This window comes from Echiichthys vipera (genome assembly GCF_963691815.1).
Source record: "Echiichthys vipera genome assembly, chromosome: 14".
NCBI classification, from domain to species: domain Eukaryota; kingdom Metazoa; phylum Chordata; class Actinopteri; order Perciformes; family Trachinidae; genus Echiichthys; species Echiichthys vipera.
In genome coordinates, this window is record NC_139839.1 from 6,157,117 (window position 1) to 6,178,337 (window position 21,221).

The 21,221-nt window shown below is 43.4% G+C and overlaps 1 protein-coding gene across 1 annotated transcript; it reads right to left on the minus strand.

Moving 5' to 3' along the window:
- Positions 1 to 1,971: 1,971 nt before the first annotated feature.
- On the minus strand, positions 1,972 to 20,724 carry arl10 (ADP-ribosylation factor-like 10; the record flags this gene model as incomplete). The annotated part of the gene is made up of 4 exons (XM_083927532.1): positions 1,972 to 2,145; positions 5,609 to 5,784; positions 13,488 to 13,671; positions 20,587 to 20,724. The coding sequence occupies 4 exons, from the start codon at positions 20,722 to 20,724 to the stop codon at positions 1,972 to 1,974; spliced, it is 672 nt and encodes a 223-aa protein (XP_083783658.1).
- Between the last annotated feature and the right edge of the window lie 497 nt (positions 20,725 to 21,221).

Consider the following 21,221-nt stretch of genomic DNA (forward strand, 5'->3'; position numbering starts at 1 on the left):
CCGGATAAGCGGATGAAGATGAGATGAGATGAGATAACTTCTGCATTTATACATTCAAGGATGTGCGTTTCACTCTACACTCATTCTTATATGCAGTGATCTATCTGTGGAGCAAACAGGATTGGGAGTGTATGTCTGTATGACGGGGCGGACAGAGAGCATGGCCCGTTCATTTGTTTAAGCCTGGTACGCTAAAGTCAGTCACTCATTAAAGCAAAACCGTGCTAAAAAGGGTGGCTAGCGACTAGTTGCGTGGAGGTTTCATCCTTAAGAACACTGATCCTGTATGACTCCTGAAGTGTCAGCTGATAAAGAAATTCACTGTTTAGCATCCTAACTGTATTTAATATGTGAGACGGGTGGTTGGCTGTAACTTCAGCCTTGTCTCATGAAACGGCCTATGAATAATGCAGCAAACCTCTGGAGACCAGTGGTAGCGACTGTGGCCTAGTGACAGAGTGGGTCGTCCTCCATTCACGAGATCAATCCCCACCTCCCCCGGTCCACCTGTCAAAGTGTCCTTGGGCAAGACACTGAACCCCTAATTGCTCCATGTGCTGCGCATGGGTGTGTTAATGTGGTGTTAATATGTGGTCTGTAGATGTCCACTGCCATCAGTGTGTGAACGGGTGAATGTGACAAACACTGTGAAAGCGCCTTGAGTAGTCAGAAGACTAGAAAGGTGCTATATAAGTCCATTTACCATGTGAAGCCAGTTATTTTAACTTAACCGTTCATTTTTCGTTAGTTACACTGAACTAACTTAACAAACGTCACGATTTTAAACCATATCCCAATTTTTTTCTTAAACCTAACCGCCACAGTTTTGTCGGCTATACTTTGACTGTAGTGGAGCGCCATAGTTCGGCACGTAAAACTGACATCCTGAAAGTGTCTGTATGTCACGAGTTGGGAATTAGAACAGGGCGTAAAATGACACGCAAAACACAAAAAGTGGGGTGCCATTTAAAGGCTTTCCCCTGAGATCCAATTCCAAAGGTTTCTTCCTTATGAGCACTGACCATGTAAGACCTGATTGTGTCTATAAATCGTCACGGTCAAAGAGTCATCTCGTAAAAATATTCAATGCTAAACACATTAACTGTATTTAGCTAATATGTGGGATATGTGGTAGTTGGCTGTTATTTTAGTAGTCTTGCTGGAACTGTGCATATAACCAAAGATGAATTGTTTTCAAATGGAAGAAGCTTTGAATGCTCTTGTGAACAAAGTCATTGTACCGTGTAGAAACGTTCTCTCGACCTGACACGAATGTTGACAAGAAAAATAACACTGCTTTTCAAATCGTCAGGAGGCCCCTTTAAATTCCCTCGCAAAAAACTGTAGCGTAGGAGTCAGCAAGTATCTTCCAAACACCCTGTCGATGAATTCACCGAGCTGGTGCAGCATTAGTCCTCGTGGGATCCAACCTGGCAACCCTGAATATTACCTATTTCTGCTCCGCTGACTTCTGGTCACACACAAAAGGTTTTTCAGAAAACAGCAAACCTGACAGAATCCGTAACTGCATCTACAAACGTGACACATTTCAGTTTATATACAGTGTAATCTACATGCTTAAATAAACCCATCACATTCCCACTAATCCAAAGCCTCATCATCATTGGCAAGAGGCGGACTTTGTGGTTCTGAGTCATAGACTCCTGGAACAAACCTTCATGCCTCTGTCCCCGTCCTACTGGCTCTGCACCTCCTCTTCTCGGGTGAGTAAGACGGGATGAACTGGAGGATTTTCAAAAATGAACTGACGTGGTTTGAAAAGGGCATGTATGAAGGCGAGGTGCTGCACTTCATCTTGGCATATTCTTCAGTCGTTTCTTTGCCTCAGTTCCTACATCACCTCCTCCTCCTCTGCCTCAAATAAGCCAGAGCTTAAACAAGGAGGAGGAGGAGTAGGAGAGCTTTCCATCCCTCCATCTCCTACTCGTCTTCTCTGTGAGGGGGATGACATCAGACGAGCTGGAGCAGGAGGTCCTGGAAGGTGTCCTGGCCCCGGCAGGAGTTCCTCCAGACTCCATCAGAGCCCATCTGGGCTGCCAAGAGGAAGAGCTTCCTGTCCTCAGTCAGGGAGCCCAGAGACAAGGCTTCATGCAGCTCCGACACGCTCACCGCGTTGGGCTTATCCTGTAGAAGAGGGTGAAACCGGTTCAACTCAATTTAACAAGAAACAGTGCCGGCATAGACCTAATTTGTTATGTACTATAATCTCATCACTTGCACTTTAATGTTAAGCCCATTGATTTTCCCTGTAATGTGCGACTTTATATAAATAAATTGCCTTGGCTCGCCTTTTATAAAGAATAATATATCAGCAAGTAAACATTGCCAATCTCTGACGGAAATTAGTCTGTTAATGTTTGTTTGTTCCCATAGTGTAAAATGTTTACCCTTCAGATGTTCATGTGTAAAAATGTCTCATTCTGTCAAACTGTATGAACAGCATTTTTCCAGTAAGCAGCTTTCAATTTAGTTTTTGCGGTTAGCTCCTTCGTGCATGCAACTATGTTAGCTTACTTTGTGAGCATCAGCAACACAAACAACGGACCACGCTATAATAAACAGAAGCTTTGTATTTAGCCATGTTTTGTCACATTTTGGTGAAAAAGTATAACGTTTCTGTTTGTTGCTAGTGTTTTATACTTATATACTTACATTAAATACACCACTCTTTGCTGTTAGCATTCATTTGCCATTTAGGACCAAGACTAACATACGTAAACTTAGTTGAGGGACGATTGTAAAAAAGCGCTTTATGCTAGCAGCAAACAGAAGCGGTGCTTTTGCCAGATTTTGGTAAAAAAATAAATATATATATATTCAGTTTGTCGAAACCAAATGGTGATTATATACTTTTTGTTACCAGCACAGTTAGCTACTTACTTTCAGGTAACAGCTCAGACAAACGCAAAGCAGTAAACTGTGCTAGCAGCAAACAAACTGTACATTTAGCCTTTTTCTTCTTCTTTTTTTTAAAATAAAAAAGCAGGTTTAACAACTTAGTACACAAACTTGGTTATAATTGGTTGCAACTTTTCTGAAGTCAAGCTGACAACAGTTCTCCGGGAAGATGAAAACTTGTGTGAGTGTTAGATGCTACTAACCCGATTGAGCTTTTAGTTCTTCATGTTACCCCTAAGAAAAAAATCTGTACAATTAGCACACATGGCACTCCACAGTGTAACTAGAGTCCATATTTTCTAACGGTGGTCTCAGTGGAGATGATGTAGCCTTTGTGAAGACAGTGAATTCCACGCCACCCTCCTACACAAACCATTCAAGCCAGGCTAAAGTCTTCAGATGTCCGCCTCGTTCCTTTGCACCGCCACGTCTTTTCCAACACGCAGGTTCTATTCGAAACATCCTTTGTGCCGTTTCAAACGGAGCGAGTGCCGAGGCAGAGAACAAAGCGGCGTGGTGGGCGGGAGACGGTATCACTGTCAAAAAGAGCTCCTCCTACTGAAGGCATTATTTCTTTTCTATCACCTGCGTCCTGTCGCAGCACGACGAAGGTTCAGGCAGACAATCCTTTATAACTAATACCATAGTTCTCTTTGTTTTTTTAGCTCGATTAAGGAGTTTTTTTTACTGTCTTTATATATTTTTTTATTTTGGCTTGTGGGAATTCAGCATCTACATAAAACAGAGTGCAGGGATTTAATATTATAGCTTAAACAATGCAAAATAGAACACAACTGCACTGTTCAGCTGTATGATCAATATGTTCCCAATAGTAAAAACATTATTTATATATATATAAACAACTTAATACACAGTGGCATAATAAACATTATAATTAACATTAGAAAAATTAAAAAAATTATATAATTGGATTATTTAACATACTGTATTTGTAAGAAAAAGCATGGAAAAGGAAAATGAATGTGCGTATAATATGCGTAACCCTACACTGGCATACACTTAAACATACAGTACTCATACATATGTTACGCTTAATACTTTTAACAAAATGCACATGATGGCCACAATAACACACAAGTATGTCGCCAGTATGTCATACGGCCTCTGCTACGTTATCTTGGGTGTGAGCGTTTAACAACTGGCCATGCTGTAACAAACAGAGGCTACATACTATTTAGCCCTAGTTTGAGATATGAAATTGGTTTAAGTCCAAACTGTCAGCACTGAGTCGGTCATCTGCATGCAAAAAGAAAAGCTACATTGGTCTAAACATTAGTTAAATGACTGTTTTAATGCGAAGCAGGTTCTGACTACAAGTGGAAGTAGTTACAGTATGTACATGATTTAACCACATTTATCTGAGCTTTAACCAAGATGCTTACGCGTCTTTTAACCTGCAAACCATCAAAGCTATTTGACTGGGAAATACTGCAGTTTGTTGACTAATCAAAGATTACCGGTGTAACCTGAAAGAAACTCTGGATATCTTCACTTCACTTTTATATCAATGGGTTTAGAGGGCATATGTCTCTCTTTCATTTCTGTGGTAGAAATTCTGATTGATGTTCAAGGCTCCCTTATTAGTTTTGAAGATGAAAGCGGGGCAAAAGAGGTTGCTAATCTCACACCTGTAGAGCTTTAAAGTGAATCTTGCTTTGGGTGTTTTGACCACTATACAGTGCATAACCTGACTGGACTGCACCTGCTCTGTACAGAACATTTTTGGCATTCAGCTTAACTGAAATTGACTTAACGCTGAGCGCAAGGAGTTCTCACCAATATTAAGTATATCGCTTTATAGAGAGTATGAAGCTGCAGCGCTCTGACCGTGGATGTGATGAATATTCCTGCTTCCCTTGAAGCGTCATGTATAATTCCACAAGTGCGCAGGGTGAAGAAATATGACAGGAGGAGAAAACGAGTCTGACGGATCATTACTGCTCTACAAATGAAGAGGGAACAATGTGTACCTGCTCCCTCCGTCACGTCACCTCTTCTTTGTGCACTTTTACTTCAATTTTTTGACCTCATGACTCTAATAATTATAATTTCACCAGAGAGTTTTTACCAGAAAGCCAGTCCCCCAGTGTGATGGCTTTAAGAATAAACGATTAGTGGCGCTGCTTCCTTTCCCTTTTTCCACTCCACAGGAGGACCTTACCAGTACTTTTGTTAAATCTTTGCACGTTTTACATACTTAACAAGAAATGACTGTATGTATGCTACACACTTGAGCTGCATTCTTTTAATGCATGTGCATCTGTGATCCATCAACGTCATTTTTGTACAGAAATGAATGTAAAACAATTGCTGCTTAGAACGTTTATCTAAAAAGCAACTATAAAGAATAGAATAGCCTTTATTGTCATTGCATTTGCATACAACAAAATTGGAGTGCCGCTCCCCCTTGGTACATTTTAGAAAAGAATATATAATAAAACAATAAGCAAAGTATAATATAAGCAATAAAAACACAATATAGTATAAACAATATAATAATGTGAACGGTATAGACAGATGGGGAACAGTATAAACAGATGGGGAACAGTATAAACAGGTGGGTGGAGAACAGAAACTATACTAAAATACGTATATTTAGAGTGCAGCATGTTATTATTGTACAAGAATTTCAAAGGTTTGTGGTTAGTTGCGATGTAATTGACTTTACCTGCTTGTTTCCGAGGACAACCACGGGCAGATGGGGCTCCACCCTGAGCAGGCGGTGCAATTCAGCCTTAGCCAATGGGAGGCGGCTCCTGTCAGAGGAGTCCACCACGTACACCAGAACATGAGTCTTTCTCAGGTAGTCCGACCAGTACCGCCGCAGGTCCTCCCCGCCACCGACTGCAGCAGAGAAACATTTATGTATCATAAAATATACAATAGACTTTTGAACTACAACAGCTTTTTGAACTTGGCTACAAATGTGTGTTTTATGACACACACATTTACAAATGTTTGGGACAATTTGTAAATAATATATGATGAGGACAAATGCATCATCCTATCTACAAATACAAACACTGCCGAACTTGAATAAATTCAAGTATTCTGCATACTTTGTATATTTCCAATTTCATTCATTCATTCATCTTCAACCGCTTGTCCCTGTCGGGGTCGTGGGGGGCTGGAGCCGATCCCAGCTGACATCGGCCGTGAGGCGGGGTACACCCTGGACAGGACGCCAGTCTATCGCAGGACACATAGAGACGTACAGAGGCAGACAACCATTCACACCTACGGGCGATTTATAGGTCATCGATTAACCGAACACCTGCACGTCTTTGGACTGTGGGAGGAAACCGGAGAACCCGGAGAAAACCCACGCAGACACGGGGAGAACATGCAAACTCCACACAGAAGGGCCCCAGCCGGGATTCGAACCAGGAGCCATCTTGTTGTGAGGCAACAGTTCATAAATCTAAAAACTAACTTGCATCTGAAATTCTTACTGTTCCATTTGTGCGTGGAGACTCTTTTAAAATCTTCCCACTCTCAAATGCATGATGCGTTTAGGTGCTGGTGAAAATGTCCAGCTGTTAAGGGCATAAGCTGAAACTAAATAAAATTTCTGAATCAAAAACTTGCATCCTGTGATCAAATATTCTAAAAACCAAGGTTTACCTAGTTTTTTCATTAACTCTAGAACATATCTCGGGGCCTCGTTCAGCAAAACGTCGTCACCTTCCTTTCAGATACAGTATTGTCAAAAGTTTTGCTTGTTAGATAACCCAAATGGTCCTGCGGGAGGTTAATTAGCTGTAGCTACAAGCTTTTAGATTTTTCCCTACAGACATTTTTATTGATATATTATTACATTTCGATAAAAACGTGTAAAAGCAGCTCTTCTATCAGCTCTCTACGGCTGTTACTGTGCACTTTGTCACTTTGCCAAGTGTTGTCTGGAGAAAAGCATGCAACTTTAATGATCATATATTCTTATCTGCCTGTGATGTATTCAAACAGTGCTCATGAGCCAGACTCTCAATTGTGACTCAGCAGTTGTTCTCAGTGGGGAAAACTGCTGTTCCCATGGTTAAATAAGGGTTTCATGTTATCAGTTTTTATAAGGGTGAACTCGCGGAAATGGAGATAAACTCTCTCTGATTCTTAGAAAAGAAACGGTCGCTGCAATGTCAGCCCAACAGCTACACCATCGGACTGATCGCCTTGCTCAAGGGCTTTTCAGTGTGGCAGAGGCTCTCTGTCCTTATGCTTTGTGTTACAGTAAAAGAGGACTCGACAGCCTAATGAATAAATAAATGGGCAGATCGATGGCTCGAAGTAGATAAGCCGTTTGCGACCCCGTGTTTAAACAAATTGGCCATAGATTCATTTCAGATGCGCACCAGAGCGAATTGAATCACTAATCTAGTTTTCACTGAGGGATGAAACAAGCGAAGATGCCACTTAGCCGTTATTTATATCCACGTTTCCCCGCTGGAGAAAATGTTCCTGATTCATTTATCCACCTAGTTGTCTGTGGATACGTCAGCAAGTCTCCGGGCAAAATATAACTGCGTAGCTCTTTTTTTCTTTTTAAAGGGCTTCAGGTTTCTATATCATATACTTCTTTTCCCTTTTTCGTCTTTATTCTTTGCACTTTTCCAACCTGTACACAAAAGCATTATTGATTAAAATTGGATTAGTATTGAGGTGTGTTTGACTCACGTCCTAATAATTGAGAACATGCTTCATTTTACCCAGCTGGGGCCCTTCTGTGTGGGGTTTGCATGTTCTCCCCGTGTCTGCGTTGGTTTTCTCCGGGTTCTCCAGAGTCCAAAGACGTGCTCGTGTTCGGTTCATTGATGACTCTAAATTGTCCGTAGGTGTGAATGGTTGTCTGTCTCTGTTCGTCTCTATGTGCCCTGCGATAGACCGGCGTCCTGTCCAGGGTGTACCCCGCCTCACGCCCGATGTCAGCTGGGATCGGCTCTAGTCCCCCACGCCCCCGAGAGGGACAAGCGGTTGAAGATGAATGAATAATTGAATGTTTCTTTTTAGCCATTTAGGGAAATAACTCTTTGTGTATGATTCCTTGATTTGTCTGGTCACAAAAACCTGAGCAGCATTTCTAACATAATGTTTTGCACATGTGGGGTCAGATGTGAGATCTGGCGGGTATTGGAGGACCATGTAACTTGTTTGCACAGATAATTATCTCTCCTGCTCTGTGGACTAATGATTTACTGAGTCACTTATCTAACTGATTGATGTTTGATGACTGTGACAGAGACCCTCATCCATGCCTTCAACCCCTCCCGTTTGGATTACCGCAATGGAGGAGTCCTGTTCAGGATACCCAACAGTGCCCTGGACAGGCTCCAGTATGTACAGGACTCAGCTGCCACGGTTCTCACCCTCACCCTCATCCACCTTCACTGGTTCCGGGTCAAGTCCCGCATCTCATTCAAAATCCTCCTCCTCAATCCTCCTGAAACTCCTGAAAACCCACCTGTTCAACACAGCCTACGGACTCTGTTAAAGCCTGGTGTGTGTGTGTGTGTGTGTGTGTGTGTGTGTGTGTGTGTGTGTGTGTGTGTGTGTGTGTGTGTGTGTGTGTGTGTGTGTGTGTGAGTGTGTGTGTGTGTGTGTGTCGTCATGTCAAAATGTGGTACTGTAGGCACTTACTGTAGGGTGAACTACCACAGAGGTGGTTTCGAGCACCTAGTGTTTATATGTCTGTCTGTCTGTCTGTCTGTCTGTGGCTAGATTTTGTCACTGTGATAGCGTTGCAACCGCAATAGAATAGTCGTCAATTCAACGATTCGCTCCGAGGAGCCTGATTAGACTGCCAATCTCACAGGAGACTTTTTGTAAAATGTGGTTATGAAACAATGGACTATTCCATTCAGGCCCTGGGGGTGCTGAATGTCTGATTTAGGTAACCTATGTGGGTATAAATATAAGCCTATTAATAAATACTGCTGCTAAAAATGGGAATATAACTCATGTGCTTTTAATCTTTCTCCTTATTGTACGGGAATAACCCCCTCCCCCCGTGGACTAAGTTGTTCTCTCCAGGATCTGCACCATCAGCGCATCTTGGCTGGGCTTTAAATCTATCTGGGCACCAGAAATACAACAGTCTGCTCCTGTTTAATCATCAGCATAATTTCATTTGAATACTTGACCATTTGTTGTTTTTCGTTACAGACGTTCAATCTGACACAGTGCTGTGAAAGTGAAACTACAGTTCTAAAGCTATTGTCAAAGAAAGATACAAACAATACACATTTATGTTATAACAACAAATACTTTTAATAAGATGCCCCTATGAGAAATCAAGAACCACATCTCTCAGTAACCCTCTGCCTGACACTCGCCATCCCAGATCAGAGGGTTTTTCATGAGCAAAAAAACCCAAACTGATTCGGTGATCAGTCGACTATAGGCAAGACATGACAAATCAGATTAAACTATGACATTTTTTAGTCAGGAATACCCTAGGAAAATTACAGCTGAGATCAAAATAAAGGCAGAGTCTGAAAATTGGTGTGAACAGAGCAAGGGGGCCAGAAGTAGGGCCTTGGCCCCATAAATATACACCCCTGGCCTGATGCAAGATGCAGTCAGGCGACTTTACAGGTGTGTAGCTGAGAGCAAAATGAAGGTTGATTTCAAAGATGGGTGTGGTCAGAGCGGCCATTATTATTGTGATTATTTTGATTGATTGAATGTGATTTGAAAATGACATTATAAGCTCCAGTGTAACCCAGACTAAAAGCATGCCAAAGCCTTCTGCAACACGTCCATACAACACTGAAAGTTTCATAACAAGTGAAGAAGGCTTTAACTTCCCACAACAGTCCTGCTGTGCAGAAGAACTGACCTGCAGCTATAATGACCAACAGCCCTCTGCGGCCCAAACTAATCACTGCTCACACACCGGCGGGTACGACTTCCCGTTGTCGCCGCCTCCGAATGCAACACAGCACAGCTCAGCAAGAATTCATTAATGCTGGACTTAATGGGGAGTGTTGCTAGGGAACTGGATATTGATGTACCCTTAGCTGATGTGATCTGGCAGCAATAAATACCTGTTTACCTGATATGCTACAGAGGGCGGACCTTGACGCCCAGCAGTGGGAACAACTTGTGTTTTATAGTCAGAGGGAGCTCAGCAGGACGCCGACGCTCTGCAAGCCACCTCGTTAGATACACACCCACGTGTACACACACAGCAGCCACTGAGTCACACCAGTGTGAATGATGTGGATCTGTGCGTATATATTGAACTAAGTGGTAGTTGCAGTCCTGAGGGCAAAAGTACCTCAGCTTCGTTTTCAATGGAGGTTGTGGCTGCACTTTCTGAGCAACTAGACGAGCCGTAGCACCACACACATTATTCTTACACAAAGTTTTACAGATAAAGTTCAACAAGACTTAACTTCCACCCCCATATGCTGAATCCCAAGATGCCATTCTGGTGTCAAAGTCTGTTTCACCATTGATTTGTTTTTCCCCTAGCCCCACCTGTAAGCTCCCTACGTTATCTCAGCACAAACCTTAGTGGGGAAATACAAACAGTATTTTCTTTTACCTGTTATCTGGCAGCGGTTTACATCTTCAAATCTCTCAGGCATTAACTATCTGCCTGAGCGAAAACCAATGTTTAAACACAGTATATTTTTTTATTGATTGTGTGCAGATGAAGCATACAAAAGAAGAGCCAGGTCGTGTTTGTAGCTGAAAAGCTGACACCCGCTCAGACGGATCTTCTCTGTTTAATTATGAAGTAGGCTGAGGTCTACAAAATACTGTCAAAGTATCAAAATGATCAATCCACCGAGAAATGCAGCACAGCCCGTAACTGTGCCTTTAAACGAGGGCTGTCACAACTACCATTACAGTAATTCCCTGGCTGCAATGACGGTGCACTGAGCCGGAGAGCGCACATGCGAAAGACCCTGACCAACAAGAGCCGACCGTATGAGTAAAATCATGTGTTTTTTTAATAGATAAACATGTTCTAATAGAAACCCAAAATACAAGTATGAACCTGAAAATGAGCAAAGTATGGGACCTTTAAAACTCTGACACCATAAGTGGTTTACTGAAGTATGAGATCGGGTCTTGGTTTATGACGTTTGTTCAGGTTCAGTCATCCAGCCCTCAGTAGTTTTCCATTGATCCTGCCTCTGCCCCACTCAGCCTGTCAGCCACACCCACCTCGTCAGTTCACTCTACTCACCTGTGCACACAGCTGCCTCTCATCACATGCAATCAGCCCAGCATTACATCACCAGCTCCACACTCACTCCTTTGCCAGATTGTATTATGCCATGCAAGACTTTCCAGCATTCTTCTGCCTGTCTTCCCAGTACAGACCTCACCTGTTCCTGATCGCTGCTTCGTCTGCACCCTGGTAAATCGACCCAGCCTTCTGTCCCTGACCAAGAGTTTAGCCTCTCCTCTCCTGATTCCTGTTTGCCGTTTTCCCATGTTGCCCTGTCTGCCTGAGACTGAGTAAACCGTTGAACTTTACCACTGAGTCCTTTGTACTGCAATTGGGTCCATACACCACCCGTTACAAGATTGAGTTGAGTTCCTCAAATCAAGACAAAAGCAAATTGGTACATACTGTACTAGTTGAGAGTATGGGCCCCAACTAAATGCACAGTTTGCATGAAACATTATAAACGTCTTCCTGATTCTGTTTTCAGTTCCTTACAAACTCCAAATGTGAGCTGCTCAAAGCCTAAAACTACCGCTCTCGCTGATCACACATCGTTTCGTTTGGAGTTTATAAGCTTTTAGCTGGATTTCTGCCAAGGAGAACTTGTCGCTCCCTGTGAACTGTGCTGCTCCTGATGTGTGTAAGTGTGCACCGAGCTGTCAACATGCCTCTGCATCAATGTCAGGGAGACAGAGACACCCAACATTTACTGCACTGGAGCCACAGAAGAACTCTGAGAGTGGGCGGTGGCGCGTTCTTATTTTCAGAGATAAGAAAAGGATCCTTGGCACGCACCGATCTCTGTGTTCAGATCGTGAATAAATCAGCCGCAGAGCCTGACACATCCCTCCAAATACATCTACCCAAACTCATTCTGAACTGCAGCTGAGCATCTCGCTCTCAGACCATCTGAATGAGGTGATTTATGTAATTCTTAGTGCAGTGAATGCTAATTGGCAGGATTTATGAGTTTGAATGTAAATACAGTCTAGCTGGACTCATCCACCTCTCCTCTTTGGATGCATGATTACATCTCCCCAATTTTCATTTGAGCAAAATGAAATAATATCTGCAAAAAGGTCACAGCTACAGTCACTAAGGTTCTCTGTAACTAAACTAAATGTTAACTTCCATGAGAGTTTGACACGGCAGAAACCCCCGTCATCCAACAAATACGGACGGCACAACGAGTGTCAGAGATGGCCTCTGTGTTCCCAATGATGGATGCAGTTAGTGAGCTTTCAGGGAGCAGATGAGAGACAAATATTTGGAGCCAATCCCAGCTGACATCGGGCGTGAGGTGGGGTACACCCTGGACAGGACGCCAGTCTATCACAGGGCACACAGAGATGACAAGAGACAGACAACCATTCACACCTACAGGCAATTTAGAGTCATCAATTAACCTAACACCTGCACGTCTTTGGACTGTGGGAGGAAACCGGAGAACCCGGAGAAAACCCACGCAGACACGGGGAGAACATGCAAACTCCACAAGGTTGTTGATCATGGGGGAATTGTTGGGTCTATGTAAATCATAAATAAGCCATAGAGTGTGGTCTTTACCTACACCGTAGGTAAAGTGTCTTGAGATAACTTCAGTGATGAATTGGCACTATAAATATAATGGAACTGAAACCAAATCCAGTGTTACAAACAACGACATCTCACCTCTGGTAATAAGATGTGAAAGCGTCAAACATGCATTTTAGATGAATGAGAAGAGTGTATATCCAATTGTTCCTCGCCCCATTTTGCTCAGCACCATTGAATTGAATGTACAGCATGCAGGGGTTTTCTACCTGGAAGTTATTGTAAACAAACATTTGGATTGGGTCTATGGCCGGCGTGACAGGTTTTGTATTTGTCAGGCTACCTGATCAGCTGCGGATGGTACCCTCTTGATTTTATGTTTAGCCTACTTATAATCAAACATACTGTAATCCAGAGCTGTAAAGGGGATATTGCAGATTATGGGCTGTACTACTTGGCTACGCAATGACAGCAGAGTCAATACATTCAAAGGTAGGCATACAATAGACTACACACCCTCTGGACAATATAATCAAGATGCACAAGGTTTTGCAAAGGGATTTTGAGGCTCTCTACGTAAGTAATGCTGTAGCATAAGTTACATTTAAATTACAGTGATCTTGTAACAAGTTACTAACGTTACCCGACCACAACCTGCTCTTTAATCTGCATCTCTGTTGTTTGAAACAGTGCCAGTTTGATCAAACAGATGTCCGACTGCACTGAACAGAGCAGCGCAAAGCTCTTTCCTAAGCTATTTGATAAAACATAAATGCCTTGTTGACTCCACTCCGAGCCTGCAGTGTTTGATTCTGAGGGATAAAAGGAGTCTTACTCTCCAGGAAGTCAAGCTGACAGGCGGGGGCGTCGAGGCTCATGAAGTTGAAGCCGCGGGTGGGCCGGCAGTGGCCTCTCTTAGCCGCTGACTCCCCGGGAGTCAAACCCAGCAACACGCTGCTCTTCCCGGCCCCGTCCAGACCGAGGACCAAGACCTGACGCTTCCCACGCTCTTCCTCCTCCTGCAGGCAGAGCACAGAGATGATCACAGTTCAGATATGTTCAAAAATGTAAACTGTATGCAAACGTTTAACACAATTAATTCCACACTGAATGAGGTTATTTGCTCAGTTAAGAAGAGCGAGGCTATGGAAGACTGGCTGGCTTGCCTCAGGTTTACTAAGTAATGGTGTAAATGAGGCACATCAAGCCACTATTTTCATCATTTTGTATATTGCTGGTCATTTTCGCAGCACCAATTATCTGCAGACTGGATCATCATTGTTTTCAAACTTGTCATTCAAACTGAATCATTTAGGGCAGCACTAGCTCAGTCCATAGGTGACTTGACTGGGAACCGGAGGGTCACTCGTTCGAGTCCCTGTGTGGACCATGAACGGAGCTTGGACTGGTGGCTGGAGAGGTGCCAGTTCATCTCCTGGGCACTGCCTAGGTGCTGTAGGGCGAAGGCATAGTACCCCCAACTGGTCGGGGCGCTGAGCCATTGGCAGCCCCTTGCTTATGCATGTATATAGGTCCTGTCTTTGCATGTGTGTGTATTTTCGGGCCTGCGTGCGTGCGTGCGTGCATGCGTGCGTGCGTGCGTGTATAAAATGAAAAAAATAGAGTGAAAATTGAATTTCCCCATTGCGGGACGAATAAAGGAACTCTTCTTCTTCTTCTTCTGAACCCATAAGACAGGTGTTATTTGATCCTGGGTGTGCAAATGATAATTCAATTATTTCAGGAAAATGAACCAGTGTCTGCAAACCTCTAGATGTTAAAGTCGTGATGTTACACTTTAATAATAGGCATCACAGAGCAGCGATTACCCCGCTCTCATCTTTGAAATGACTGTATCCGTAGAAAGACAAGTGTTTCCGTAAAGGTTAGCGGCTGGATTCAAAACTCCACGTTCTCTTTGCTCCGGAGACGCCACAATCCTTCTGAGATGCCGCACACGTCAGTCATCTCCGTTTTAAAAGTCACACAAGGTTAGTCCTTATTCATACCGTGCGCTGATGCGCGGCTACAGTTCTTTGGAGGTTAATTAGCAATTTAAATCAGTCCTTTCAGAGCTGGGATGCATTCGTTTCAGCTTCCTTATTAAGAAAAACCACACCTCACTTGACTCTGTTGACGGCTGATCAAGCCTTAAGAGAGTTTGGATCCTATTCCAAAGCAAACTCTCAGAATCAGCTCTAATTAAAATTCCTTGATACATAAATCTACATAACAAGGTCGGGTCAGAGGAGGAATGTAGAATATTTTGGTAATAATTAAAATTTCATCTGACTTGTTGCTGGGTAAACACGGCATCGGATAAACATGCTTGCTTTGACATATCTGTATTTGCCTCAGTGTATTTCTAGCTGACGCAGTCCGCTGGGAAATAAAGCTCAAACCCTGAAGGCGCTGAGCAGAAGGCAGAAGATTTTACTGCCTTTTCCCTCCTTTTGAAGCACTATCAGCCTGGACTTTGTGCAAAGTGATAAGTTCCTGCATACTCTCTCGGCATCCCTCCCCTCTTTTGATTGTATCTCCGAGATTATACAGGAGACGTTTATCTAAAGCTTCGACTGAACAAAACACTCAGTGCTGTTCCTTTTTTATTATAAATCTCTGACATTTCTTTGCTTAAAAAATGGATTTGACATTTGTCAAATCGAGCCGGCGCTCTTGCTATTTATCTCCCTCTCCCTTTGTCAGTTCAAACACTTCACTTTATTCGCACTTTCTTTTAGATTTTAACCTCATTTCCGCCGGTTCAGACATTACGCATGAGAAGGCAGTGATACTGTATTGATTCCTATTGTTTTTCTGCCCCACGGGGAGGAAAAACAGCACATCTCAGCAGCAGATCTGCACTGCTGGATCTGACAGGGATTTTAATGTCTTGCTCAAGGACACTCCCGCAAAGCAGTTGCTTTGGCTGTATCACACAAAAGTACTAAAGCCGCTCACCTGCAGCACTGAATAGCAAATGTTGAGTGGTATTTTACAGAGGAGAGAGAAGTGATGGAAGCTTTGATCCTCTAATACACATATCATCAGCCCCTTGTGTTCATCTTTCCAGGAGTTCTTCTGTGATTAAATGTTTTCATTTTCTGTGTTCCAGTACGTTCTCTATCAGCGTCCTGTGAGGAGCAACTGGTAGCTACTGCCGTGGTTTGGGCTTGTGTGACGGTGAAGCCGTGATTGTTGGCAACATGAGTGGCGACTGTTCATTCACAACATCAATGGCGGCTCCTAAAGAGGTTAGTGCAATAGCGTCAGTTATATCAGTTTTCTTTCATTAAAAGAAGAGCAAATAACGGCTTTTCTCGTGGATGTTTTCACTCTTCCCCTGATTTTCTTTACCAAGAGTTTGATAGACGGGTGGTTCATCCAATCACCTGCATAGTATTTTGAAAGTACACGCCCTTTTCCAAAAAGTTTCCAATGATGGCTGGAAACTGCGTAACAAACCACCACGCTACCAGCAAGCAACCTCACTGTGAGGACTTTAATCACTGCACCCAGCTGTTAAACAAGAAGTAGTTCCACACAAAACTCCCCTTACAGCGGTACAAATTGCCATTTCTCCACGCTGGGGATCATAAAGGCGTATCTTATCTTATGTGGACAGAGCCAGGCTACCAGTTGTATATTGTATTTGTTGCTCTTGAGGTGTCTTTCTGAAGACATAGTGATGATGTCATCAGGGTTATCTAAGCTTGGGAGTGTGCAGTTTCAATAGCATGAGCGTTAACCACGGGTGTGACAGGAAACCTTGACGGGCGAACAAGGTCAATTATCGCTCTTGCTGTTGTGAATTTTTAACCCATGGAGCTCTTCTATATTTGTAAAATTTTCCTTGGGCCAAGAAAAGTGGGCAGAGAAACACTACTGCACATATTCAGTGGGGCCACGTACAACAGGAGTAAACCTGGAAGCCAAGAAACTTCTTTGGCAGGCAATTCTCATTGAACTGAATTGGCACCATTTTGGGATCTGGTACCCAGTTCAATACATCCATGGTGTGAACCAGGCTGCGAGGGTCCAACGAGAGGCTCAGTCAGGTTACATCATGGAAAGTGAACAAGAAAGTGTTTAGGTGAGTTGAACCTCCAACAGTTTAGCCGGTAAGCCCCCCAGATCGTGATGCAGCTGCTCTCATGATCAATTCACAGTAGTTAGTAGATTGAGACCATGAACACCCGCCACTCCGTAAATATTAGAGCTGGGTTTCAGCAATCCATTCAATTTGATCTTCATTTGAATTAGTCGCTATCATATAGTAATTATGTAAAACAGATTGATTATTTAGAGGCTGAAGTTTGTCGGGAAGGGGGCTAAATAACTCCTAAATAAATGAAGGTACATTTTGGCATGGATGTGGGGGGCTGGAGTCTCCCTTAGAGAGAGGGGGAGAAGTTCAGCCATCCGTGAGGAACTCGGAGTAGAGCCGCTGCTCCTTTGCGTTGAAAGGAGCCAGTTGAAGTGGTTCAGGATCATCTGGTAAGGATGAACCCTGGGCGCCTCCCTAGGGAGGTGTTCCAGGCACGTCCAGCTGGGAGGAGGCCTCGGGGAAGACCCAGGACCAGGTGGAGAGATTAGATCTCCACACTGGCCTGGGAACGCCGCAGGATCCCCCAGTTAGAGCTGGTTAATGTGGCCCGGGAAAGGGAAGTTTGGGGTCCCCTACTAGAGCTGCTGCAACCCGCGACCCGGCCCCGGATAAGCGGATGGAGATGAGATGTATGACTTGAGGTACCATTTCTGTCTGCACCACACCCTCTGCACTAAAGAAAGCACTGGACAATTGTTATCTCGTCGCTCAGTACTCACTGACTCTTTCTGTGTGAAGTATCACCTCTGCTCTCCCTTCCTGAATATTAATGTTTCATTTCATGAAAGTGTTTTAATCTTCTGTGCAGTTAGTGGAGGGGGTCTTTGTTTCAGGCGAGGCGGCCCACCTCTGTGGCAGGAAACTGACGAGGGAAACCTTCAGGGGTTTGAATGATGACTATAAATTGAAGCCGCACTGACGCTTCTCATGAGATGTCGACATGCTGCCAGATCACCTACATTTCTGCAAGTGTCTGCAGAAATAACAGAAATCCAAATGGACTCAGACATTGATGGTACACCCTGACAGTTAGTCTGTGGCCTGTGGCTGCTGGTACAGTTTATCCAGCAGCTCAATGTGTTTCCCCTCTTTCAGAGATTGTTTGTCGCTGTGTAAATGAGCGTGTGCCGCCCTCCCACCTGCCCAAACTCCCCAAGGTCAAAAACACGCTGTTAGTCAACTCCCACGCTTTGCGATGCCGAAGACGCAATTACACAGCATCTTGGTACAATTTGGCTCCTGGGATGAAAACATGCATCCCCTCCTCGGCAGGGAGCTGCTTGCAGCCGCTGACAGCATTATACTCTAAAGACAGACTGAGCCAGATAAAGCAGGCTAAGCTTATTACAGGCTGCTGCTGATTGAATCTAGGAAACAAGATTAGAGACATGTAAATAGATTTTATTAAGAGATTCAGGCTGCGGCTTAAGTGCTCTGTCGGAGAGTCATTCATTTCTGTCTGCTTCTGTGTTTTTCTGCAGGAAACAGAGTAGTTATACTGGTGTCGACGTCCTGATGTTGTAATGAAATACACATTTGGGAGCCATTATGTCTTTTTCCCCAACCTCATCATCCACATATTCTTGTTCAGCATCATCATTCTTCTCACATCTTCCCCCTCGTCCTCCTCATTAAGGTCACTGCCTAGAGCTGGCACTTGATACCTTTTAAAGGGACAGTTTTTGAAATGTCGGGTATGAGGAATTTATCCATAATCAGTGCATTACCTACTACAGCACAAACATAAAAAGGGCATCAGTTTAAGTGTACGCTATTGTTTCACCACTTAACCTTAGCGTCACAAAGCACTGTTTAAGTTTAGTTGGGGGAAATGAAGTCATTCTATGCTCTTGTCAAAGCCACCAGACTGGTCGGTTAGTTAGTTTGTTTCCCTGTGTTAATAATAATAATAATAATTCATTTAATTTGTATAGCGCTTTTCAGAGACCCAAAGTCGCTTACAGAGCAGGACAGGTAATACATAGACACACATGTAACAGGTGGCAAACAACAGAAGACAAGGATGACAGGGTGTTTTAAAGGGTTGGGAACTAGGCCTGTCGCAATAAGCAATTAATCGATTATTCGCATAATATCTTTTCATGAGCTCAAAGACTTTCCCAGCTGCAAAAAAATTCAGTTTTTCCGTTTTCTCTCTGTCTCTCTATCAAAGAGACTGGAGGATGAGCGTTTCACTGCGGTGCATCTGTTTCCACTGAGCCCTCTCTCTTATTCAGCGTTATGAGGAGTTAACCCTCGTGTCGTGTCAGTCACTTGTCAGCAGCATGGTCTGTAGGTGTGTGTGTGTGTGTGTGTGTGTGTGTGTGTGTGTGTGTGTGTGTGTGTGTGTGTGCGCGCGGGGGTGGGGGTGGACCCCTGGCGTTACCCAGAGTGCAGCAGGAGAGCCCTGTGAGGAGCAGGTTAGAGGTAATGCTAGTTGAGATTTGGAGGTATAAAAACAAAGATGGAGTTGGTTTCAAAGCCGTAGCTGCCGTGTGGGAGCCCTTCAGGTTCAAACCGAATGATCGCAGTGAACCACTTCACCTGAGCGAGCCGCTGCGTCGCATTTGTTGTAAAACAGCAGCAACTAAACGCCCCAATGTTTTAAAATCTGTTTATTTATTGTTTTTGGTTGTTTTGTTTATTTATTGTGGATATTGAGTTCTAGTGTTACATATTCTTTAGTTTATTGATCTTTGAAAGGGTGTACTTGCATTATTACGTCATTATTATTATTATTATATCAGTGGAATCAGTGGATCAAGACAGCAGTAGACCAGCAATTCCTGTGTTCTGTAATGTAAAATGACTGTTTTTGTAAATGGAGTCTGGTGGCTTTGACAAGAGCACAGATAACGCCTTCAGGTCCCCCCAGGTGAACTTTAAAATGGCACATCTACAGTGGTGAAAATATTCTAAATTTAGCGTAGACTTCAGGTAGAAGAACAACATATTTACTAACGCTGACTAAGAAGAGAATGACTCATTTCAATTTAAAAACTTCCAAGGCCTTTAGTTTTCCTCCCTCAAATTCATAAACTTTCGAGGATTTCTTGTGACTTCGCCATCCTCAAAACGTCAACGCCATCATCTTCATCACCCCTCGTATCACCACCATCATAATTTTCACCGCCATCATCATCGTCACATCCTCTTGATCAGTTTCGCCGCCATCATGACATCTTTGATCGTCATCATCACTATCATCTCCGCTATTTGATGTTTAGGAAGCATCATCATCATCATCACCACCACCATCATCACCAGCATCATCACCACCACCATCATCATCATCATCATCCCCACCACCATCACCACCACCATCATCATCATCATCATTACCACTACATTAATTTAGTCATTATTATCATCTTCTTCATCATCATCATCATTGTTCTCACTGTTTACACTGACTATATTGTTTGTTTTCTGATGTTACCATCATCATCATCATCATCCTCATCATCATGATCAACATCATCATGACATGTCAGTTATTAATGAGCAGCATCATCTTCCTCTTCCTCTTCTTCATCATCGTTATCATTCTTTCCATTAAATATTCATCATATTCATCTTCTTCATCATCATTATCATCATCATCACCACCACCACCACCAGTACCAATGCCATTTATTCACCAAGCATCATTCAATCATCATCATCATCATCATCATCATCATCATCGTGGAGGAGAAATCATCTGAATTCTGCAGTGTTTTCTTCTACCTGTCTCTTTACCACCTTCAAGTCCAAGTGACATAATTGAATAAACAATAAATACTATTAAAAAAATGTAAAAATGATTCCAAACATCCTGCTTTACCTCTTTGATCGTGCAGTATTCCGCTTGCGGGGACCATATTCGCCTCTTGTAGAAGAAGTTCAAGGCGATGAAGAGAGCGGAGCCCAGGGCAGCCACGGCGGCGGTCAGAGCGATGGAGATGTGCCGGAGGAGAACCATATGTGGAGCGCACCGAGCGGCGACTGGACCCGGAGAACCTGGAGGGGAGGCGCTGCTTCCTGCACACCGACTCACAGTGATGACACTTGACGGCCGCTTGCTTCTGCTCTCCGGTCCGCTGCCGCTGGACGCACTACATGTGATGAGCGCTCTCGGCTTGTTTTTGTTTCGATACGCGCAAGAGAGAGGATGGGGGGGGGGGGGGGGGGGGTGCTGCGTTCAATGCAGCTAGGAAACTCTGCTTCTCCTCTGGACAAGCAGCTTCCAACACATTCAATTGCAATTTGCAACCAACAATAATGCAATTAAAGGTGTTTAACATAAAGGTTGAATATGTAGAATCTTTATTAAAAGCTATATTTAATTAAAATAATAATAATACACCCTTATACTCCCATGGGGCGTTTTGAGGGGTACAGAATGAAAGTATTGCTTTATCATAAAAAATATACTGTATTTGGTCTGAATTAATATTTTAAAAAAAATTTGAAGGGTTT